The sequence below is a fragment of the Akebia trifoliata genome, chromosome 14 (assembly GCF_017979445.1).
Source record: "Akebia trifoliata isolate Shusen 1 chromosome 14, ASM1797944v1, whole genome shotgun sequence".
Lineage (NCBI taxonomy): Eukaryota > Viridiplantae > Streptophyta > Magnoliopsida > Ranunculales > Lardizabalaceae > Akebia > Akebia trifoliata.
This window is the reverse complement of record NC_141388.1, coordinates 29,283,146-29,309,697: the sequence shown is the minus strand read 5'-3', so window position 1 is coordinate 29,309,697 and position 26,552 is coordinate 29,283,146. Positions and strand designations below refer to the sequence as shown.

General features: G+C 35.3%; 1 protein-coding gene across 1 annotated transcript; it reads right to left on the bottom strand.

Moving 5' to 3' along the window:
* Nucleotides 1-20,187: 20,187 nt before the first annotated feature.
* On the bottom strand, nucleotides 20,188-24,969 carry LOC147386682 (Leucine-rich repeat receptor-like protein kinase family protein). The gene is made up of 2 exons (XM_086423824.1): nucleotides 22,555-24,969; nucleotides 20,188-21,765 (listed from the first exon to the last, which is right to left on the bottom strand). The coding sequence occupies exons 1-2, from the start codon at nucleotides 24,842-24,844 to the stop codon at nucleotides 21,377-21,379; spliced, it is 2,679 nt and encodes an 892-aa protein (XP_086279950.1). The 5' UTR covers nucleotides 24,845-24,969; the 3' UTR covers nucleotides 20,188-21,376.
* Nucleotides 24,970-26,552: the final 1,583 nt, after the last annotated feature.

The following is a 26,552-nucleotide window of genomic DNA, read 5'->3' as shown; positions in this document are numbered from 1 at the left end:
AGACTTGGAGTAAAATACTCGGATCTTGTTATGATTAATTTCGAAGGAAATCAACTTCGTCATTAGATTCAAAAGGATCGAAATATATACATTAGCCTGTAAGCAAGTCCGAATTCGAAGTCGGATAGAGAAGTTAACAAATCCTCGAATTTCGTGTTAAGTGGGACCCAAAACAGTGGAATTTCGTTAGAGTGAGAATCGAAAAGATTTGATGACACCATTAGATCCGAATCGAAAAATTATTCGAAATGGTATATTCGTTTGTCGTTTTCCGAGTCCGAATAGTTAAGTTACGATCAAAACTAGAAATAAGGGGGAAATTACAAGTATGCCCCTCAACTTTATTATAAAAAGGAATCTGATTTCTTTTATTTCATTCTTTCCTCTTCTTCTCCAAAGAACTCAACTCAGCTATTTTCTAGACCTAGGGTTTGAACCCATTCCTATCAAGATCGATCCCAATCAAGTCCGAGTTGAACCTCGACGAAGAAGGCAAAGTTGTCGGCGTTGTCGAGCTCTACGTCCTCACCCCATCCAACCTCCATTTCCTCTTCTTTTCTCTTGGTCTCTCACAAGGATCAGCAAATGGGTTTTGTATAATCACTTGGAACTTCATCCAAATCATAGGAAAGTCGTTGTTGGTCATTAGGAAGCGGGGAGAACACCTTCAAGAGGGTTTCACAACCAACCACTCCGTTGGCACCCGAGTTCAACCACTTTCGGAACTTCGAGCCGCCTAACATTGATCCTTAGTGTTGATTCATCACCATTGGCGTCCACAAGCAAGTAAGGGACTTCCAATTCTTATTGGTAGCTTTAGATTTCCGAAATGTGCATTTAGGGTTTTAAAACAAAACTTATTGTTTGCATTTAAATCGTAGAAAGTTGTTGTTCGATTTCAAATTCATGGTAGAAGTAGGTGTTTTGCTTATGTTTGATCGAATCTTGATAACAAAATCGTGGGTGGGTAGAATGCTTCGAAGAATGAAAAAGGAAATCGAAAAAGGGATCGAAAAACCCAAAAATCGCGAGTGAGGTTCAGGCTGTAGGCGGGTAGGGTCGGTGCCACCGGCACCTACCGAAGGCATTCTGTCGGTCCCACCGACAGAATGAGGTTTCTGCCACCGACGAAACCAAATAACGCGATGAAATTTTATGCTGTCGGCAGGACCGTCGGTCCTACCGACATCTGCCGAAGACCAATCTGTCGGTTCCACCGACAGAATCTTGTTCCTGCCGCCGACAGCCACCGACAGACACAGTTCTCTTCAGAACAGTGTTCTGACTCTTGGCTTGACCTCCTCACACCTTATACACTATTTCTCACCCTTTATTTTCATTAAAAACATTAAAGTAAATGTCCTCTTTAATTTTTACTTTCCATTTACTTTAAGTTCATTAATGAAATTAAGGTTTTACCCCCCATTTCGGAACAATGGGAATGGTTTCAAGATCCAAATCTCAAAGGATCAAAATCCGAATTTTGGTTTTAAGAACAAAACGTATTTTTCGACGTTTTCGGCAAGTTTTCAAAATGAAATAACTTTCGCGTTTCTTTGAATTAGATTACAAAAACTATATGGTGTCGAATCTCATGATCGAGACTTTCATTTCGAAAAATCCGTTTTCAATTTCGAAAACTTTGAAAAATTGAGTTTCTGACACTTAGCCAAATTTTCACCAGCTTTCTCTATTTTTAACAGCTTTGGTCCCGAGCATCGCCGGTACCTTGTTTTTAAATAAACTTTGATGGTTTTCAATGGAAAGACCAAAAGAATGACTTTGAAAGATTGAAAATGAATGGTTGATTTGAAAGGATGAAAAATGAGAATGTTGAGAGAATGGGAAAAGGGAATGAACGGTAAAATGTCATAATCACACCCGAGGGGTGATGTCTGCATTTTACATTGTATGTTGTGTGTAGGTTGGTGAAAGGATATCCAGGTTATTAATGAAAGGGTTGCATGTTTATTTCCGATTATGTTAGCGCTTGCGCTGAGTACTGTTATTTATTTTAGGCCGATTGGTCACGGTTACATGGTAGGAACTGGATATCCGTTCTCAACCCTGTTCTGTTAATTTCTCTTTTGTTTTAAATGAAAAATCATATATGTACGTAGCTATTTTGTGAGCTGTTAAAGGGTTTGTGAATGCCTGAAGGGATAGTGTGTCACATCATCCGGAGGGGTGCACTATCTTGGGATGTACGGTAGGGACCACCAAACTCATACGTGGTATGGGACGCGTATGAGAGTGGAGTCACAACTGGAATCCGGGTCCTATTCCTTTCTTATCTTTACCAGTGAACGTGTATTGTAAAGGTGGTCGTATACGAGTGGAGTGTCATTTGGGAATTACATGCACGCCTGATAGGCATAGACGAAGATGATTAGTCAGTGATCACTAACAATCTAGTAGTAGTCGAACGTTCTGACACATCGAAAAGAGACCCATTGCTTACGGTCACGTCAAACGGCCAGCCTGAGCCGGATAAATGGTTCCACAAGCGTGGTAGACACGACCAGCCACAAAATCAGGAACTACGATGTTATTGAGGAATATCATGTCCTGACTGGGAGCGATCCAGTCGTGAATCCCAACTCTTTAATTCCAATACTCCATCACTTGTATTATGTATCTGTTGTTATATTTCGAATTACAAACTGAGAAGCATGTCTATTATTTTAATGTTGTCAACATTATTTGCATAAAATGGAAAATGTATAATGAGTATGGATGATTGATGTTATGTGTAATTTTTAAACTGTTTAGTTGCTCATCCCTGGTTATATGTACCAGTTGATCGTATTTTATCTTGAAAAATCTTGCATGTATTAAAATGTTCAGTATGCTTTATTCGATCATGCTTAGGAAGGGTTATTGGTAGGAATTGGCTGTGGACTTGCTGGGTAACTTTCGTTACTCACCCTTCCTTCCTATTTTTTTTAGTTTCAGCACTTGCAGCTACCGAGACAGGCGTAGTAGAGTCGTATTTGAGGAGTATCTGGTCGGTCAGATCGACGATCAGAGTTTATTGCCTGGTGAGCACTAAGGCTACATCCGTTAGAATTGCCAGTTTCATCCAAGATGTATGTAGTTTTTGGATTGAGAGTTTAGGCCTATGTTAGAGTGAGAGTATTTTGTAAGCCTGTATATGATTAAACCTTCCGCACTCTGATCTACTTACATTAGATGTAATTAGTCTTCCGCTGTCATTTCCTGTATTTACAGCTTTATATACAGGTTGTATTATAAATTGGTTTATCAGGTTTGAGTTCCGTGAAACGTTAACATAAACAGAGGAGACCATGCCGAAATTTCGAGGTGCCACCTAGTACCTTGAGGTTTGGCATTGGGATTTGTGTTAGCGTTTGGCGGGGCGCCACAATTTTGGATTATGTTAAAATGATCAAAATATCCTTATGAGTATTAATTACTTTTTTTAACATTATAACTCAACAAATTATTCTTCGAAAGAAATAAAAGTTATTGGTTTTATCCATAAAAACTAATATAAACACCCAACAATTATAAACAAATAGAAGATATTGTGAGCAAATATATACAACTACTAAACATATGAAGAAGCTTTCACTACATCAATAGATAGTAAATTTGTATTTAATTGTTCACATCAATCTTGCAATAAGAAAATTTCAACCATGTTTGGAATGCTCATGGATAAATCATTGAGTGAGCCATTGAGAGAGGTAGAAATCCAAATTCAAATGCTATACTAAAAGGCTTCCACCACATCAATGGATAATAATAAAATATTATTTAATTGCATTTTTGAGGATATGCTTGTAATTTTCAAAATTTATGATGGGCATACTTGTCCCAAATCCTACACCAAAAAGCTACCACCACATCAATGGATAGTAATTTAGTATTACTGCAATTGCATCTTTGAGGGTATACAATTTTCAAAATTTATGAGGGGTATACTTGTCCCAAATGTTACACCAAAAGGCTATCAACATATTAATAGATAGTAATATAATATTATTCTAATTGCCTTTTTGAGAGTAGGTTTGTAATTTTTAAAATTTATAAGGGGCATACTTGTCCCAATCCCGTCATTTTGACAATGTTTTGTGGCTCCGCGCAAGAGTAGTTTAGAGAAGTAGCACCATCGGTACTCCGTGAAAAAGTACTAAAATGACTCCACAGTGAAGTAGTTTTTTCTAGGAGTTATTTATCCATACATCTTTAAAGTGCTTCTGACTCCCTGCAAAAGTCAGAAGGACTTAGAAAAGTCAATCCACATAGGCCCTTACATTTTTTAGAGAAATCCATGTCATTAACAAAGAAATTGTGAATTTTTCTTCGAAACTTAAATATTAAATCAAAATTTGAATGAAATCAAACTTTTACCATTAATCTTTACTATTATAATGAGAGAAGATGGAGTAGAAATGGTTCAACACCAAAATTTGAGTGCTTATAAATGCCCCCAATTTTGTATTTAAATATGATTTAATCGGTTCATTTTATTCAAAAATCAAGGAAATTTCAAAGCATGACCCTATGATCAATTGCTTAGTTTTAAAAATTACAAAAACATTCATTTTTTAGTATCTAATCTATAAAATCCCTTTAGTCTAAATTTTAAATTACAAATAAGCCCTTTTGATATATGTATGATGCACATGCTACCTTCTAATTTATTTATTTTTTGATCGGTAAGCTCGGGTTGGCTGACCCCTTCCCTTTTATTAATCAAACTTCATAAATATAATTACAAGATAGATCATCAAAAATAATATTCACGAGTTTTTATAGATAAAAAATTTGCCTCCTCAACTGCACAAAATTCACTTCCGTGAACCCTTAGTTTATTTTTATTTTTTAAAAGGGACGTTGACTTCTAATAAAGGTAAACCAATCTTGCATTGACATTGGGCAAAACCTAACAAGGTCAATTTCACAGGGGTTTACTAAAGTAATAATAAAATATTAGAAGAGAGTAATAAAATATCAATTTAAAATAACGATAAGAGGAGATGAGAGTGATCAAATATCAATTTAAAATGTAAATGTCTTCACGTGTTCCATTTCGAGGAGGCACGAGTGCTTCCGGTAATTTCTCCCACGCGACAGATTTCACCTCTTCGAAATTCTCAATTTGAACTCTATTTGTATTTTCATGTTTAATTGTTTAATATTAATAGAAATAATTAAGCCAAATAACCTTGTTTTCTATCTAAAATAACGAAAATGCCACATAATATTTACAGATGAATAAATGCAAGTGCACAAATGGATTATGTAATGTCGAATTGAAGTTGAAAAAATTAATCAACAAACCCTTGAGGGTGGAACTTCTTTTAACATTGGGCCATAATTTGATAGTCTAATTATTGAATATTTTTCTTTCATAATGCCCCTTATACCTTTTCTCTTTTTATGTGCTTTGGAATGTACAGGACCCACGTGTTTAACGATCAACCCAACTCAAAACTATTATCTTATCCTAAGCCCAAATCTTAACCCAAGTCCAATGATCACCACCAATCACCACAAAGATAAAGAATCATCAAAATGGGACACATGCAACCACCACAACCCGCCTCCCTAATCCATCTACCCACCCCCATCACCATTCTCCAAAAAATTAACCAACCCACATCCATGTCATAACCTACCCCTATTGTTATCTCCAAATCCCTCATCACAAGTCATCCCCACACCCATTTTCCCTAATCAATTCACCTAACACACACCACTCACACCTTTTTTACACTTGTCATCATCTTCTTCACCCTCTCAAAAATATCAACAACTGCATCTTACACCACCATTCTTCTAATCAACACTCATTCTCCTTAACTCCACCTAACACTCAACCCAAAAGGGTTGAGAGATCCCACCCATTTGAATAAAAAATAATTCATTTACACCACCTTTTATATATACCCTCCCCTTAACCTTAAATTGCATATACCCCACCTATAAATCCCATGCCATTCCACACCTCTCCACACTTTCACCCCATTTTACCTCTAAAAGTCACTTTTAAAATTCTTCCATTCTCTTACAAACCTCCTAAGTCTTGAAATTCCTATCAAGCTTAAACTCTCTCTCTCTCTCTTAATTTTCATAATCACACCTATCAATCATTAAAAATTCCACACATCCAACACATCAAGATCAAGATCAAGAAACTCATACATTGAAGGAAAATAAGAAAAGTCAAAGAAAGTCAAGTCAAGAATAATGTAAGGTGATGACAATAAGAAAAAAAAAAAAAAGAATTCCCCCCTCTCTCCTCTCCATATGTTTTCCCTTTTCTACTTCTCAACTTTTATTTTTATTTTTTTTAGAACAACCCTAAAATATAATGTTTACCCTCCCATACTTTCAATAGATTGGGCTTCAACTCGATCAAAAGGGTACGGGTTAAAAATCCTTTTTAAAAATATTTCTTAAAATCACTACACTTTGCCAACATTACAAATGATTTGAGACTAAGGCCTTGGACCATTTTCTTATGAATGTGGGCCCTTCACTAAAAGTTTCAAATTTTCTAAAAATGTCCAAAGGCATGGACCATGATGGGCCTTTTCTTCAATAAGAAAACCTTCTTTGGTTTAAGTCGAATCAAAGTATTCTCACTTTATGGTACAAACCGATTTTCTTCCCAATTTTTATTGTCATTTTCTGAAAATGATCGAATCTAAGGTTACCACCTATGGTGGAGAGAATAGGGTGCTTAACACATTCCCTATTATCTAACATGGACCCTCTTATATAGATCTTAGGTAGACCAACACCATTATTCGTATGAGAGTCACTAACAAAAAAAATAATTTTTTGAAACTATTTTTTAGGTGTCAATTCACACCATTTTCTAAAAAAGAATGGTGACGACTCCAAATCCAAATAATAGAAATCTTCAAACTTGAAAATCTCATGTCTATAGCTTGGCGACTCCATTGGATAGTAGTGATCCCGACCCTTTTTTATTTTGGTCTTTTTTTTTCAAACAAAATGTGTATTTTCATTTCTTTGTTTTCTCATCTTCTAATGTGTTCTTGTTTCTTGTTTATTTTACTTTATTTTGGAAAATGATTGTAATGTTTATTTACTTTTACAAGTTTCATTTACTTTACTTTTGGACAAGATGTAAGGAGTGATACACTTTCTAAAAAGAAAAAAAAATACACAAGCACTTCACAATCCTACTACACAACCACCCCTTCCTTGTTAAAAAACTAGCCCCGGATGTTGATACTCTCTAGCCCCCCGAGATCGTTACTTTGGGTAGTAGAGAGGAAAACATCTACCCTATTCACCAACCTAAGGCGTGAACACTTTTGTGTATATCGAGGTTTGAAGAATGGGTATCCGCAAACCACTTCTGAACCTGACTTAGGACACCAAGTTTTTCAAACCAAATACGTATCGATCCCACCTGCGTTTTATTATAATTTCTCATGCCCATGAAAGCAAGATTATAAAGCCCATAAGGGAGCCCACAAAGGAAAGTTCTATAGTCCTATATTTTTTTTTTCTTTTCATGTTCCCCTAGGTAAAAGGGGGAAATCTATTTTTTTTCTTTAAATTGTGAACATCATTTAAAAAAAATAGAGTTTCCTTTGCTCAAGCCAAAAAATAAAGGCTATGTACCTAGACAACCTAGAAAATTTTTGAATGGGGCCAAGCCCCTTTGAAAAATCTTGAATGACCCAAGGAGTCATAGAGTGTCAAAGTCAAACTTTCACATTTTCAATCATCACAAATGATCAGTGTAAAATGATCCACGACTTAGAGGGAACTATCACCTTATGATCAAAACGAAGTTTAAAATGACAAGAAACTTACTTGACCTTTGGTGAACCTAAGTTAGGCCCACGATTCCCACGAGGCACATCGGGTATCCCAACTCGGCTAATTATTTCAAATTGGAGGACCTCCAAGCTGTAGGCCAACCTTCCACAACTGAACCCCCATAGACCCCCAACGAGGTCAACAACCCACAACGGATCCCAACAAAGTCAACAACTTATCACGGACCTCGATTGGGTTTGTCTTTTATTAAATAACAAACCTTCATCTAATCGAGCCAATGACCTTTTCTTGACAAAATCGAAAACGAAATGATCTTCAAAATCAAACAAGAAACTCAAGAGCCCGAAAAAAAATTTATCACACCAATCTACTTCTACAAAATGTTTTTCAACTCCATGTTAATCGAGTCTTTTATAAGAAAATTCTAACTCCATGTTGATGCCAACTTCACATTGATGAAATATCTTACAAACCAATCAGGAAATGTCGACTTTACACCGATACCAACTCCGTGCTAAAGTAACCAACTCTCAAAAACAAGCAACTAGCTTCATGCTAATGTAACCTCATTTTTAGAAAACACATAATCCAATTTTGTGATGATGCCAGCCATTTGCTAATGTACACAACTCGAACTCAACTCCCCGAACTCAAGTTGGTCCCATCTTCAAAGACATAAAGTTCAACACACTTTCTAGCACTACCAATCATCGTCCCCAAACTCAACTCCTGAAACTCACAATTTGAATGATAAAAATTAACACAACACTTATGATCAAAAGTTATTTTATTGATGAACAATAAGTTGCAAGACAGGTTAAGAACGTAAAGAACATTATAAAGCATTAAGGAAGGAGAAAGATGGACAAATCTAGTTTTAGCTATAGTAGAAAGGGAATCATCTGCAATTTTGACCTTTTTGTCGCATGCACTAGGCTTGTAAGAGACAAATAACTTTGAGCAACCTATTATGTGGTCGGTTGCTCCAAAATTGATGATCCAAGAATTTTCTGAATTTGAAAAGACAAATTCACTAAGAAAGGCAGAAGTGAAAGAATTACCTTTTTGAGCCAAAGAACAAGATGGATTTATGGACAATTTTATAAATTGAAAAAATTTATATAAATGCTCTAATTGCTCCTTCGTGAATATGACAGTTTTCGATTGATTTGGTACACCTAAGATTTGTTTGTTGTAGCTTGAAAAGCACGTCCTTCGCCACCAGATTTCTTCTTCAAATTCAGTGGTTTACCATGAAGTTTCCAGCAAGTCTCTTTTGTGTGCCAAGATTTTTTGCAATGCTCACACCATGACTTATTTCGCCTATTTCCTTTGAAAGTTGATCCCTTAGTAACAAAAGTTAAGCCCTTAGGTTCTTGGCTCAAATTATTCTCTGAATTCTACAACATGAATCTTCTTCGAAACTCCTCATGCCTAACTTTAGAGAAAACTTCACGAATGGAAGGCAATGGTCGTCGACCCAGAATCCGTCCCTTAACTTCATTCAGGTTTCTATTGAGACCTGTGAGGAACATGTAGACCTGGTCATTCTCTTCCTTTTTTTATGACGAACACATCATTGGGATTCTCCCAATCATCATCATAACACTGATCCAGTTCTTGCCATAAAGTTACTATCTCATTGTAATAAACGGTAACCTCATGGTCGCCCCTACTTGGATTGCCAGAGTTGTGTCTTCAAATCGAAGATTTGGGAAGAATTCTCCAAGTCTGAATAACAATCTCACACAGCCTCCCAAACTTCCTTAACTATCGGTAAAAAAAAGGTAGGGCTTCCCAATTACTAGCTTCATAGAATTGATAAGTCATGTAATGATGAGGGAATTTTCAGATCGTCATTTTTCAAGGACGGATCATTTGAAGCAGGTTATATCACTTCTCTTGTTAAATGCCCCAATTTTCCTCTTTCATCAATCGCCAATTTCACGGACTGTGCCCATTCGAGATAAGTTTTCCCATCTTGTAAACCATGAGCTACAAGTTGGAAGTCTGGGAAAGATAGTCGTCATTCGATGTCAAAGCAACAGATTGGATACTTTCCGATAAATGTATAGAAGAAGTAGGATTTATTATTGTGTTGATCATCGCCGTTTTTACCATGAAGAAAAAATTGGATCAAGAGCATGAAGGCTCTGATACCATGTAATTTTAGAGAAGAAAATAATTGTTCTTCTTATTCATCATAATGCTCGAGTACAGTGTATATATAGCAAAGAATAGTAACAAGATCTGTAACTAACTTTCCTATAAAAAAGGAAAATCTAATTACTGCAACAAATAGAAAAAAAAAATACTTAATCATAATATGAGATACTAACTCAAATTTCATTTGATAGAAAATAAAATATCCTAACTATTTTCCTAAAACTTCGACACTTGGTATATTACAAATGATTTTCACAGCAAATGTTTTGCGATGAAAAATTTACCATTGCTTGATAGTCATTCGAAAAGCACTTGTGATATCTCTTTTATATTTTGTCATTAACTTGATATTTGTACTACGAAACTTTCATAGTGATTTCTTGTTAAAATAAAATGTGGAAATAACATTAACTTGTTCGGCATCATCTTTGAAATTATTCAAAATACAAAATACCCCCAATACTTCTTATTTTAACATACATATAATTTTTTTTTAAAAGTTACTCTTGTTAAAGATATGGTAATCTGGATGTTGGAATGGAAAAAAAATACCCATCATAAAAAAAAAACTATTCAAAATATAAAAACACCTTAAATACTTATTTCATATATATATATATATATATATATATATATATATATATATATTATCAAAACTTGAAGTTGATCTACATAATCAATTTGGGACCAGAAGTTCTTTAACATTTATATATTAAACCAAATTGAACTAAAATTCAATGATTTTAATTGTAGAACCAGAAATTCTGACAATCACATAATAAATATTAGAATCTAAAGTTTTATCAAAATTTTGAATATTTGTACAGTCAATAAGGACCTGAATTTTGTTTATCATTGATCAAAATAGAACTAGAAGTTCTACAAAGCTAAAGCTTTTATCTTCCTAAGATGTCCTAACCATGATGACCTAAAGAGTGAGTACTTAACAGAGAAGGGTCCTCTAAACATGTGAAACTCCCTGATTGAGCACTACACCACCAAAATACAATCATGCTTCTAAATACATGCCATGAGTGGTTGAGCCTGAAGTTTTATGTAGCGCCCCGCCAAACGCTAACACAAATCCCAAGGCCAAATCCCAAGGTACTAGGTGTCACCTCGAAATTTCGGCATGGTCTCCTCTGTTTTTTTGTTAGCGTTTCACGGAACTCAAACCTGATAAACCAATTTATAACAAAACCTGTATATAAAAATGTAGATACAGGAAAATAACAGCGGAAGACTAATTACATCTAACATGTAAGTAGATCAGAGTGCGGAAGATTTATCAATATACAGGCTTACCAAAACATTCTCACTCTAACATAGGCCTAAACTCTCAATCCAAAAACTACACACATCCTGGATGAAACTGACAACGCTAAGGGATGTGGCCTTAGTGCTCACCAGGCAATAAACTCTGATCGTCGATCTGATCGATCAGATACTCCTCAATTACTACCTCTACGCCTGCCTCGACAGCTGCAAGTGCTGAAACTAAAAAAAATAGGAAGGAAAGGGTGAGTAACAATGGTTACCCAGTAAGTCCACAGCCAATTCCTACTAATAACCCTTCCTAAGCATGATCGAATAAAGCATACTGAATATTTTAATACATGCAAGGTTTTACAAGATGAAGTACGATCAACTGGTACATATAGCCAGGGATGAGCAACTAAATAGTTTAAAAATTACACATAACATCAATTATCCATACTCATTATACATTTTCCATTTTATGCAAATAATGTTGACAACATTAAAATAATAGACATGCTTCTCAGTTTGTAATTCGAAATATAACAACAGATACATAATACAAGTGGTGGAGTATTGGAATTAAAGAGTTGGGATTTACGACTGGATCGCTCCCAGTCAGGACATGATGTTACAACATAAATCTGGCTTTTAGTTCCTAATTTTGTGGCCGGTCGCTGCGCTTACCACACTGGTGACCATTTATCCGGCTCAGGCTGGCCGTTTGACGTGACCGTAAGCAATGGGTCTCTTTTCGATGTGTCAGAACGTTCGACTACTACTAGATTGTTAGTGATCACTAACTAATCATCTTCGTCTATGCCTATCAGGCGTGCATGTGATTCCCAAATGACACTCCACTCGTATACGACCACCTTTACAATACACGTTCACTGGTAAAGATAAGAAAGGAATGGATCCGGATTCCAGTTGTGACTCCACTCTCATACGCGTCCCATACCACGTATGAGTTTGGTGGTCCCTACCGTACATCCCAGGATAGTGCACCCCTCCGGATGATGTGACACACTATCCCTTCAGGCATTCACAAACCCTTTAACAGTTCACAAAATAGCTACGTATATATATGATTTTTCATTTAAAACAAAAGAGAAATTAACAGAACAGGGTTGAGAACGGATATCCAGTTCCTACCATGCAACTGTGGCCACCCGGCCTAAAATAAATAACAGTACTCAGCGCAAGCGCTAACATAATCGGAAATAAACATGCAACCCTTTCATTAATAACCTGGATATCCTTTCACCAACCTACACACAACATACAATGTAAAATGCAGACATCACCCACCCGCGGGTGATTCTGACATTTTACCGTTCATTCCCTTTTCCCATTCTCTCAACATTCTCATTTTTCATCCTTTCAAATCAACCATTCATTTTCAATCTTTCAAAGTTATTCTTTTGGTCTTTCCATTAAAAACCACCAAAGTTTATTAAAAAACAAGGTCCCGATGATGCACGGGGCAAAAGTTGTTAAAAATCATGAAAGCTGGTGAAATTTGGCTAAGTGTCGGAAACTCAATTTTTCAAAGTTTTCGAAATTGAAAACGGGTTTTTCGAAATGAAAGTCTCGATCATGAGATTCGACACCATATAGTTTTTGTAATCTAATTCAAAGAAACGCGAAAGTTATTTCATTTTGAAAACTTGCCGAAAACGTCGAAAATAACGTTTTGTTCTTGAAACCAAAATTCGGATTTTGATCCTTTGAGATTTGGATCTTAAAACCATTCCCATTGTTTCGAAATGGGGGGTAAAACCTTAATTTCATTAAAGAACTTAAAGTAAATGGAAAGTAAAAATTAAAGAGGACATTTACTTAAATGTTTTTAATGAAATAAAGGGTGAGAAATAGTGTATAAGGTGTGAGGAAGTCAAGCCAAGAGTCAGAACACTGTTCTGATCAAAACTGTGTCTGTCGGTGGTTGTCGGTGGCAGAACCAGGATGCTGTCGGTGGAACCGACAGAATACACATCGGCAGGTGTCGGTGGGACCGACGGTCCTGCCGACAGCATAAAATTTCATCGCGTTTCGTCGGTGGCAGAAGCTTCATTCTGTTTGCATTTCAAGTCAACCCAACCTCGACTCTTGAGCCATCCAACCTTGAGTTGTAGTGCTAGCTTGTACCCTTGGCGTTCACAATCATGTAAGGGACTTCCAATTCTTATTGGTAGCTTTAGATTTCTCAAATGTGCATTTAGGGTTTTGAAACAAAACTTATTGTTTGCATTTAAATCGTAGAAATTGGTGTTTGATTTCAAATTCATGGTAGAAGTAGGTGTTTTGATTATGCTTTATCGAATTTTGATAACAAAATCGTGGGTGGGTCGAATGGTTCGAAGAATGGAAGAAGAAATCGAAAAAGGGATTGAAAAACCCAAAAATCGCGAGTGAGGTTCAGGCTGTAGGTGCGATTTTTGGGTTTTTCAATCCCTTTTTCGATTTCTTCTTCCATTCTTCGAACCATTCGACCCACCCACGATTTTGTTATCAAAATTCGATAAAGCATAATCAAAACACCTACTTCTACCATGAATTTGAAATCAAACACCAATTTCTACGATTTAAATGCAAACAATAAGTTTTGTTTCAAAACCCTAAATGCACATTGAGAAATCTAAAGCTACCAATAAGAATTGGAAGTCCCTTACATGATTGTGAACGCCAAGGGTACAAGCTAGCACTACAACTCAAGGTTGGATGGCTCAAGAGTTGAGGTTGGGTTGACTTGGATGCGAAACGAGCGAGGGTTTGCAAGGTATCCGACAATGACGTTTTCCTTCTCCTCTAAAATGAAGTATAGACCTAGCTCCTAACTTGATGAAGCCCTCGGACGGAAGATGTGGAGGTTTACTCGAGCTACCCGGCTGGTTTTGATGGAGGATGGAGAAAATGAACAAGAATGGGTAAGTAAAGATGGTGAAGTTGTAGCTCTCGACGTGGCCGACAACTTTGTCTTCTTCGTCGAGGTTCAACTCGGCTTCGTTCGGGCTAGAACTTGAAGGGAATGGGTTGAAACCCTTGGGTGGAGAAGTGGCTACCGTTTGGTTTCCTTGGAGAAAAAGAGAAATGAAATGAAATAAAAGAAATAAGATTTCTTTTATAATAAAGCTGAGGGTATACTTGTAATTTCCCCATCATTTCTAGTTTCGATCGTAACTTAACTATTCGGACTCGGAAAACGACAAACGAATATACCATTTCGAATAATTTTTCACTACGGATCTAATGGTATCATCAAATCTTTTTTATTCTCGCTCTAACGAAATTCCACTATTTTGGGTCCCACTTAACACGAAATTCGAGGATTTGTTAACTTTTTCCTCCGAACTCGAATTCGAACTTGCTTACAAGCTAATGTATATATTTCGATCCTTTTGAATCTAATGGCGAAGTCGGTTTTCCTCAAAATTAATCATAGCAATATTTGAGTATTTTACTCTAAATCTCTCATTCGACATTTTCCTCCAAATCTCACCATTTAATTTCCTCGAGATATGAGTTGAAAATCTGGGGTGTTACATTGAGACACTTTGATAAATGATGTGTTGACCGCTAGATTTGCAGATTGTCAATTTGAGGAGATAGTTTTTCCGTTGTTAGGGAGTAAAGAACATTCTGTTGAACAACGTAGATTATCATAGAATGTTTCCACCTTGTCTCATTTGGACACTTATATTGTTCAATGGGAAAATGAGGTACAAAGAATACATCTGTAGGATATAGCGAATCAAATGTCAGATGTATCTAATGATGCAGTCAAAGTGACTAAGTCATACATGCCAACTGCAAATGTGTCAATCTGAATCAATGTCCAAATAGGAAAAAATTCAAATAAATCTATTGTATACCAGAAGTGTGACAAACCCTATAGGTTCTAAAGACTCAACTCCCCGAAAGCAGAGGTCTAATGAAAAATCATGTCCTAATAACACTCTAGAAGAGGTTATACATAACACTCCAAAAGAAGTTATACATAATGCTCAATAAGAGGTTATGAGCAAAGGATCCACTTTCTCTAAAACTCGGAAAAGGTTTCACAAATCCCTAAAGTGACTATGTAAACTCTAAAAGAGGTAAAGGTACCTAATAATAATGAAATATCTATGTTTTATACATATTCCATAGAAATATGGGATCACAAAGATATGATCATCGATGATAGTCTTTCATTTGCAGTAGCTATTGAAATCTCTAAGGACGGTGATAACACTAAATCAAATAGCATTAATGACTATTAAGAAAGAGATGATTGGTCAAAAATGGAAAGACATTATTCAAGCAGAACTAGATTCTCTTGAAAATGTGGTGTATTTGAACCTATAGTACAAACATGTTCTGTTATTTAATAAGTCTCGTAGTTTCTAAAAAATTTGACATGAGACTTATGGACGTAGTAACTGCATAATTATATGAAGATATAGACCTTGACATTTCTATGAAAGTTCCTGAAGGACTTAATTTTCCTAAAGCAAAGTTAAAGAGTATGTACTCATTAAAATTAAAACGATCATTGTACAGTCTAAAACAATCCTGACGAATGTGGTACAATCGTCATAGTGAATACTTAGCAAGGGAAGGGTATAAAACAATTTATTTTCCCATCTATCAATATAAAGAAATTTGACAAAGGATTTGCCATTTTAGCAGTTTATGTCGATAACATAAATTTAATTGAGTCTCTTGAAAAACTCAATAAAATTGATGATTACTTAAATAAGGATTTTAAAATGAAAGACCTTAGAAAAATAAAATATTGTATTGGTCTACAAATAGAACGTAATACTAGTGAAATATTAATCCATCAGTCAAAGTATACTGAAAAAATCCTCAAGCATTTTAATATAGACAAAGTATATTCACTTAGTACACCAATGGTTGTCCGATCTCTGGATGTTAAAAAGGATTCATATCGTCCTAAGGAAGATGATGAGATAATCCTTGGTCGAGAAGTACCATATCTAAGTATTATTGATATATTATTATATTTAGCATAATGCATGAGATCAGATATAGTATTCTTAATTGATCTTTTGGCAAGATATAGTTTTGCACCTACTCATAAGCATTGAAATGATATTAAACATATTATGAGAGACCTTCGTGAAATAAGTGATGTGGGTTTATTTTATTCTAATGATAAATCTAACAAACCATATCTACTTGGTTATATAGATCAAGTTCTCTCTCTGATCCCCATAACGGACGATCACAGACAAGTTACGTTTTTACTAGTCATAATGCATCTATCTTATAGCATTCTATTAAATAAACATTAGTAGCTACTTCCTCCAATCATTCAAAAATATTGACATTCCAAGAAGCGAGTCAAAAATATGTTTGACTAAGATCCTTAATTCAACATATACATAGAGACAACTATTATCAATCACAGATACTCCAACTATTATCTATAGAGACAACGCTACTTGTGTTGCTCAAATCCAAGGAAGCTACATTAAGGGAGATAAGACCAAGCATTTTTCATCAAAGTTCTTTTGCACACATGAACTTTAGAAGAGTCATGAAGTTGAAGTCAAATAGATCCTCCACTCCAATGACAATCTTGTGGACCTCTTCATCAAAAGCTTACCAAGGTCAATCTTTTAGAATTCTGATATTTTCAAGGGGAGTACCTAATCAAGAAGGCATCCAAAAATATGCTATTTTAGGAAATATGCGTATTATACTCTCTTTTTTCTTTAATTGATTTTTATCCCACTGGATTTTTCTAGTAAAGATTTTTAACAAGGTAGGATTAAGCTCATCCAACATCAATTCAATGTTCCTAAAGAATGTTATATTCTTTTTCTTTTGCTTTGATTTTTTTACCCACTAGATTGTTTCTTAGCAAGATGTTAATGAGACGACTATCATTGAGCAATGAAAATATAAGAGGGATTAATGTAAATATTCTTAGTTCTGGTCATCTAAGGGGGAGTGTTATAAATACATAAATGTTTAGTGAATGACCGCATACTTACCATCTCAATAACCTCCATCTCTTTATGTGCCATACTAATTGATGGTAACTCTCAACTTTTAATCTCCCTCTCGTTATTGGTGTAAACTTATAAATGTAGGGATTGACAACATGAATGACATGAGAATTATAAGAGAGTTCTTGAAGAACAAATTTTCTCATACTTTGGTGTATTGCAATTTCTCTTAGTTCTCTTAGTTTTACAATATCTTGCAATTTCATTTAATTTTACAACATATATAATTTAGATATATATATATATATATATATATATATATATATATATATATCCTTAATGGATATTGTGTGATAAAATTGATGAGGGGTATTTTTATAATTTTATATGCAAGAAAATTTATCTTTGATGAGATGCATCTTTATGAATTCATATGCACATTATTGTAGAAAGGAATGAAGGTTACTTTTATAATTTATTATTATGTTTTTTTTAATGAGGGGTAGTTTTATAATTTCAATATGCAATTTAATGCATTTTTATGAGTTGTATTTTTATAAATTGATGTGCATATTGTGTGATAAGTATTGAGGGTATTTTTATAATTTGATTAATTTCTTTAATAAAGGATATTTTAATAATTTTGATATTCATAGGTTGGAATCAAATAGTTTTGCAAATGATTTGTCGTACTTTTTTGTGCCACAAATCATTTGCTGAAATTAGATGATTTATGCACATTTTTCCCAATGCAAATCATTTGCATTGTGTAAACTAGCATCCATAAAATTTATATTATTATTATTATATTATTATTATTATTATTATTGTTGTTGTTGTTGTGTTGTTGTTGTTGTTGTTATTTTGCATTCACAAGTGATTCAAAGCATACCAAACAAGGGCTTCATGTCCTAAAAATTTGGTGGCCTCCATGGTTTTAAAACTTGTTTTGATTCTCATCTCGTCCATTAATGAGATCGAGTCGTCTCAGACAGGATATCCGATTTATTTGAGACGTATTGACGAGATTTAAAAAAAAAATGGATAATTTTGTGGTGCTACCTTTTGCTTTGGTGAAAATTAGAGGTTGACTCCAATTTTTTTACAAATTTTTTAAAATTCCCCCTGACTTTGGTCTTCCAGAAGAGACTAATAAAATCTTATAAAAAATGCCCTCTCCTTCGACCTATTTAAAACATTAAACTAATAAAACTTGGAATTTTAGCAATACTCTCTACAAAATTGGAGATATTAAGTTCACCCCTACAAAATGCAAGATTAAATTTACCCCATTTGAACGAAAGTCAACATCTTTGATGAATTAATTTACAGCTAAATTCTGAACTTAATCAAATTTGATTTAAAAAGTTAAGTATTGGAAGGATATTTTTGAATAGGATCAAAATTTCACTATTTATTCATCAACAAAAAGTGAGTCTGACTTTTGATCAAGGGTTAAACCTAATCTTGCATTTTGCAGATGCAGGGATGTAAACTTAATATCACAAAATTTACAGTTGGGTATTACTAAAATTCCTTCAAAATTCTTACTTATCCTTCCTCAAGGTAGATGTTAACCACATACGTATCGTGACAAAATAGAAAAAATGGATAATTTTGTGGTAAAACATACCCCTTCACTAAAAACTTTCATTTATTTTATTTTTTTCACTAACCAAAATATATATATATATAAAACTATTTTTCCATAGAGGTTTAAGTTGATGGATTTTTAGGAGAAAAAATGGAAGATTTTTTTGAAGTGGTTGAAGATGAGGGCATTTCTATCATCTCGTCCAACATCTATGTTATGTTTAGTCTCACGTCGGACACTCATTGCCTTGTCTCTCTCCTTATTAGCTCCTGGGTTTCTCCACTCGTTGCCAATTGGTTTTGAGTTGAACCCCAAACTTATCATGGTATCAGAACAGGTCTTTTTCTCCTTCACATCACGCAATTCATCTCCACATGCTTTGGCCTAGTCTATGCAGGGGCATCTTGCGTTTAGTCCCACATTGGCTACTCATTGCATTTTCTCTTTCCTTATAAGCTCCTGGACCTCTCCACTCATTGCCAATTGATTTTGAGTTGGACCCCCAAATTTGTTAGTGTGAGATTACTTGTGCATGTTATCCCAATCTTGGAGGCCATGTAGCGAGTGTCGACATAGTAATATGACTCACATCATATTGACTCATCCAGGATCTAAGTTTACTCATTGTTCTATTTTGAAAATGTCACCCCCAAGGACCTCCCAGGGTTTAGCGCAGATGGTAATGGGCATCATGGGAAAATGCCTACAACAAGATTTCAAAACTCTGATCAACCACTCATCACTCTTATAAACCATCTAAAAAAATGGCTCTAATACCATGTGAGAATTGAAAATTTTGTTAATTATTGATTGATATTAGAAGTCCAATAAGATTTAAACAGTGAATAATAGAAAGAAATTCTAACTTGAAATAAACTCTAACCGATATAAGATAATATAGTACCAACATAATTGGAAAGATAATCCTAATGTACGTGAGAACATACACATTATTAAAGTGCTCCCCATCTCTAATACTCTAGTATGGTATAGTTTTTATGAGATGGGGCACATATTAGTGTCATCTCCAATACCATAGTAAGATTTTGTGTGAATAGGAATGCCACACGAATATGTGCCACAGCGTGAAAAAAAGCTCATAAAAACTACACTAGAGTATTAGATACGGGGCACATATTCGCGTGGGCTGGTCCCAGACTGTGCTGGAATCATGATGGACCGTCTAGTGGCTCCATCTGGTCTCATAACTTATATTATAGTCTTATTTATAATATATTAGTAAGTTTTGCACACTGGCCATGGTGTTGAGACTTTGATTTAATCAAATTAACTAGTTGGAACCTTCACGATAGGTTACACCTATATTTATGTACACAGAGAAGATAAATATGTTTGGAATTGGATCTGAGCTGACTCATAAAGAGGCCCATATATTTGTGGACCCGCTCGATCTTAGATATAAACCCATAATAAGCTTAGGATCTTGAAGATTGATTAGCACATGTTCAAGTTCAAGTTGTGTCAATTCGCCCCGCAATTAATGACTTGAGCACCCAAAATGTGACAATGATGAATAGCAATGATTATGGCAAATATCAGCACGTAAAATGGATTGGATGGATCATGACGATCGCCAAACGATGGTCATGATTGGTAAACAGATTTAGGAGAGGAGAAAAAATAAAAATATAAGAAATAAAACGATTCAAGCTCACTAAAGATTAAAGGATTAGTAGCTACGATAAGATGTATTAATTGTAAAATGTGGAAAAAACTTAAAATCATCCATAGATGAAAAATCTATGACAAAATAAATTGATTCCAAGTATCCTCAAGTACCCATCACCCATCAGATAAAACCCAACGATTATGATTCCTATCGGTTTGGCTCCGTTTTAGACTCGACACTAATCTAATAGTTTTCAATAAAAAGGAACCAGACCCACAGTTTTCGATCTTGATTCTGATTAAATGGGTATCCATTGACATCCCTACTAACAACTGGTTATATTGTAACCTCTCCTTGAGGGAACACCCTAGCATGAATCAATGGCATGGCATGATCAAGATTAAAATAATAATAATAATAATAAAATTCAAGGAGGTTATAAATTTTTACACCAACCACAAATCTAACATAACACTTGCACTCTTTGGTCCGAGACCAGGAATGTTGTAAAAAAGAAACACTACACAGCCAGAGCTCCCTAGGAACAATAGGATTCGAGACCAAAATACACATAGATGCACCTCAAGAGTGCCAGCACAAAAACAAGAACTGCACTTAATAAGGAGCATGAATTGGAGGAACTGGAGTGAACTTTGATTGAAGAAACTTGCAAAATCTTGTGATGTGCTGTTTGGATGTGAGATTAAGACTGGTGGTCACTCCTAATCCACAATTACAAATTTTTCAATTCCCTTTGCTAAGGTGAGGGGTTTAGGGTCAGGTACTGCTTAACCATCCTTCTACCCTCTTACACTCTAGCATTGTGTATTTACTATGAACCGAATTTCCGAAAATATACTGGCAAGAGTAGCCCATATTCAAACTAAATAATATGAAAATAAAACATGTGAACTCGAGATGAGTCGAATCTACAGAAGTAAACAAAAAAAAAAAAAACGGTGATTTTTTTACTCAAGATGTGCTTGGGATTGAATGCTGGTCAGAGGTGAACTCACCATCATTGGAAAATGCAGTAAGGAGGGGGTTCTTAGAGCCGAGGGATTGAAGTGATCTGAGCACCTCAAACATCATCGGTCGTTTATCTGGCATAACCGAAGTGCAACGAAGAGCAATATCTAGAGCACCCAACATCTCTTGTCGGGATGAATCAGAGATCCTAGGATCCAAGACTTGAATTGCACCATTCGTCGTGTTAATTTTCCTTCGAACCCACTTAACAACATCAATGGGGTCCTCTGATTCTGCCTGATCAGCTTGCCTGCCTGTTACAAGCTCTAGTAACACGACACCGAAACTATAAACATCCATTTGTTCAGTAGCCTTCTTACTGTATCCATGTTCTGTGATTAAACAAGAGAGCTCCTATTAGCACCTAAACTTTTACTTATTACACCCCAATTAAAGATTAAAACACACTCTTCAAATGTTACAAAAGTTTAGCTCAAATTCTAATCTCGACATTACAAAATATTATAACATTCGTTCAAACAATTTCAGTAGTTGTTTACGATTATGATTAGCCTCATATAAAATCTGAAACCCAAAAAATAGATATCTAGCACACACACACACACACAAAAAGATAAGAGCTTCTATTGGCACCCAACTTTTACCTATTTTCAACCATTCACTTATGGGATTTTCCCCAAAACATGCGCAATGTCCAAATTCCGGTTTTGGTATACTGTTCATTTGAATTCCCAAAACATGTTTTTCCAGTGAATTCATCACTTTTATAATCAAAAGAATTCGTTGCCAAATTACCAGCGAGATCGATGATAAGGAAAATTGCTGGTATTTTATCAACAAATTCGTAGATTATAAAAGTGACGAATTCACTGTAAAAGAATGTTTTGAGAATTCAATTGAACAATGTACCGAAACCTCAATTTTTTCATATTCAGCGCAAGAAATGGAGATTCACCCTTCACTTATTTTCTTTATTTTTAAGTGGGGTGTAATAAGTAAAAGTTGGGGTGCCAAAACTTCGAGTGGTATCTCAAAATTACGCTAAATTAAATTCAAATGGTAGTATTAGCATAACTAAAACTAGAACTAATCATCCTCTAAAGCTAATCTATGTTCATTGAAGTTGCAATTATAATAAATTAGGCTACATATATTCATACCTGGTGCAATGTAACAAGAACCCATTTCTGAAGTCATTGATGACATACAAGTAGTCTCTCCAACAATTCGATCAAGAGCGAAATCTGTGAGCTTTGGTTCAAAATCCGAATCCAAAAGAATGTTTCTTGATTTGATGTTCCTATGAAGTAAGTGAGGAACGTGGTACTTGTGAAGGTAAGCAAGACCTTGGGCAACTCCAACAGCAATTCTCAACCTAACGTTCCATTCTAATCGAACATCTAATCTGTGAATCAAATCCCCTAAGCTTCCATTCTGTACAAATTCGTAAATCAAAAGGATTGAATCCTCATAGTAGCAAAAACCCATCAATTTAGTGATATTTTTATGTCTGATCTTCACCAATGTCTTGATCTCAGCTTTCAAAGATTTCAAAGACAGATTCCCACTACTCATCACTTTCTTTACGGCAATAAATTCCCCGCTTGGCAACTTTATTACGTGAACTCGACCGAATGTACCTCCATTACCTACAACACTTTTCTCATCCATCCCCATAATCAAATCATGTTCGGTGATTCTCAAAGGATAGAACAACAACATATTAAAATTTCCGTGATTAAATTTTTGTTTGGAAGATTTGTACATCAAGAAGAATCCAACACCAACCACCATAACTCCAGCAACGAAAGCTAACGAGATCAACGTGAATGTCAACTTCGAAGGACGAAAGGAAACGTGTTTCGGCTTCTCTTGATCATCACAAGAATTGGGTAATCCAGGCCCACAGAGTTCTGGGTTTCCTTGAAGGAATGAAGCCGGAAGGCCAGAAATTAGAGATAATGGGACCTTACCTGATAACCGATTGAACGAGACATTGAACAAGGCGAGTTTTAGGTTTTGTAACTCTTGTGGAATTGTACCGGTGAGATTATTATTCGAAAGATCGAGATAGGTTAGTACAGGTAATTCAGCTAAAGAATTCGGGATATTTCCAATAAAACTGTTATCTGCAAGAGATAATGAGACTAGTTTTCTACATTTCGTAAGCTCGGGAATTCTTCCAGAAATCGAATTATGTGAAAGATTAAGGATACTCATTACAGGAGAATCACAGAAGTTTTGAGGAAGATCTCCATAAAGATTATTAAGAGATGCAGAGAATCTATAGAGACTCTTAAGCAAACCAAGACCTTTAGGAACTCTACTTGTAAAGCTATTGTTATCTATCTGAATTTGTTCCAATTGTGTAGCCATGGATATGGAATCCGGTATTTCTCCAGAGAATCTATTGTTTTCAGCTCTGATTAGCTTAATTTTTGGTAATGAAAACAATGCATTTGGGAATTTTCCTGAAAACCCATTGTTTTGAACTTGAAATCTCTCGAGATTCGAGCAGTTTTCGAACGATTCAGTGATTGAACCAGTGAAGTAATTTGTGTGGAAACTTAGGTGAATAGGGCTTTTTGAGTGACAGATACCATTAGCGAATGATCCTGATAACCTGTTCTGTGAAACATCAAAAGATTTCAGATTCTCAAGATTCAACCCAAATCCAAGAGGAATCTCACCTGTTAAATTGTTGAGAGAAAGATCTAAAATCTCCAACCCATTTAAACCCAAGAAAGATTCAGGAATCAGACCATAAAAACCAGATCTTTGCAACAAAAGCTGCTGAAGTTTCTCAAGATTTCCAATCTCTTCAGGAATCTCACTCAACAAAAATGGGTTTTCAGATAAATCAAGAACAAGAAGCTCAGTCAAAATCCCAAACACAGAAGAAGGAACACTACCTGAAAACGAATTGCTTCCCAAGTTGAGAACTTGTAGCTTCTTAAGAGATCCAAGTGTATGAGGAATTGCTCCTTCAATATGGTTTCTACTCAAATCAAGCAAAGTTAAGGAACTAAAAAGAGAAATCTGATCTGGGATTGTTCCCCAAAGAAGATTGCTACTGAGATTTAATGTTTCTAAGGAAGTACATTGAGAAAGATGAAGAGGGATGGCTTGGTTGAAGAGATTGTTAGCTAGATTGAGATGAGAGAGAAGGGGAAGTTGACAGATTGAAGAAGAGATTTGACCAGAAAGATTGAGGCTTTGGAGGTTAATAGAGGTTATGGTGGAGGAAGAAAGTGTGGTGGTGCAGGTGATACCAGTCCAGTTGCAAAGATGGGTGTGTGAAGTGTTGGACCAGTTTGAGAGAGAGTTCATTGGGTCTTCAATGGAGGACTTGAAGGTGAGTAGGATCTCTGTTTCTTCTAGAGTAGAAGTAAGGATAAAAAGTGAGAAGATGAGAGAGAGGAAGGTTGGTGTTGTGGTGGTGGTAGCCATGGATGAGAGAATGAGAAGGGAGGTTTGTGTTATGGTGGTGCATTTATATGAGAAGGTTTAGTTTAATTTTATTTATTTATTTATTTTCGTGTTTTTAATGAAATTCAGACTTCTAAGTTCTACAGACCAGAGAGTGAAGAGTGCAGAGTGGAGTGAAGGGAGTACTGAAGGTTAGTGTACTTTACTATTTTTTATAGAGCTGTTATTAGCACTACAACTTTTACTTATCACACCCCCAATTTCTTAAATTATACCTCACTTCAAGTAAAGATTAAAGAGTCGTGTTAGACCATGATTTTAAAACTCGTCCAAGACCAAGACTTATCGGCCGAGTTAATTAGGTATCGGAGCTGAACGAGACCAATTCACAAAGTCACTTTTTGACCGAGATTTAGGACTCACATTTAATTTTTTGATTTGTCTCACGAGACGTCTCAAATATATCGGAAAACTCGTCTGAGACGACTCAATATCAGACCTGGACAAGACGAGACACAAAACTGAGTTTTAAAACCATGTGGTAGACAGACCTCAAGATTGGACCTCATATGGCATATCTTGACATGAAAGTGAATAGAAATCATAGATATTTTCACTCATATCTCGAGGACAGCATCTATGGTTCTTGTACTTTCATGTCAGGTTGTGCGATGTGAGGTCCAATCTTGAGGTCACTTCAGCATTATTCAATTTTGTAACTCAAGAAAAAGCATCTATGGTTCTCATATATTTTCACGTCATGTGAGGTCCAATCTTGAAGTCACTTCAGCATTATTCATGATTTAAACACACTCTTCAAACATTACAAAGGATTGGCTCAAATGAGTCATGTGCTAGAGTGACCTCAAGATTGGACCTCATATTGCACATCTTGACATGAAAGTGAATAGGAATCATAATGCTTTTTCAATCGTATCTCGAGGAAACATCTATGATTCCCATATACTTTCATGTCAAGGTGTGCGATGTGAGGTCCAATATTGAGGTCACTTAAGCATGATTCGACTCAAATTATAATCTCATTATTACAAAACATTCTCATTCACATAATTTCATAAATTGTTTACAAGGGCTCCGTTAAAGCCTTATGTTGTTGGGATTTTGTGTTGTCCATAGAACTTGGTTGAATGTGATTCTCCTTCTCTAGCGGATCCTTCACTTCATAAACTCGATAGCTTCTTGCTTCCTTGATAGGCTGGCTATGCCTTTCACATAAGACAAGTAGTGACCATGTCTGCTTCTCAGGGTGGAACGGTGTGTTGCATTACTTATTTTCAAGATAATGGATACAAGTGAAAGTTATGATTAGGCACGTATTAAATCCTAAACCCGAAAAATATAATCTAGCAAAAAAAAAAAAAAAAAGGGAATAAGAGTGCATCTATTGGAGCCTAACTTTTACTTTCTCAATCATTCACTTATTTTCTTTATTTTTAATTGAGGTGTAGTAAGTAAAAGTTGGGTACTAATAGAAGTTCTCTTTTTTCATTTATTTTTCTTTTTAGTCTTATAATAACGAGAAGAGGGTGAATTTTGTTAAATCAATATTAATTAATATTTTTATATTTTTGGATATATCAATTAATGCATTAAAATAATTTATTTAGGATAACTTAAAATAAAATTGCACTTTTAATTTTATTTTTAAATGATAAGTATCAAAATGTGATGCAAGAACTCAAAATTTGAGGGATCTTTACTGTGAGAC

Bases quoted from the DNA above. Each gene is read 5' to 3' on its own strand.
- LOC147386682 (XM_086423824.1), bottom strand. From the start codon at position 24,844: ATGGCTACCACCACCACAACACCAACCTTCCTCTCTCTCATCTTCTCA. The intron at 21,766-22,554 runs GTATGAATATAT...GTTTAATCACAG, and splicing joins TTCTTGTTACATTGCACCAG to AACATGGATACAGTAAGAAG.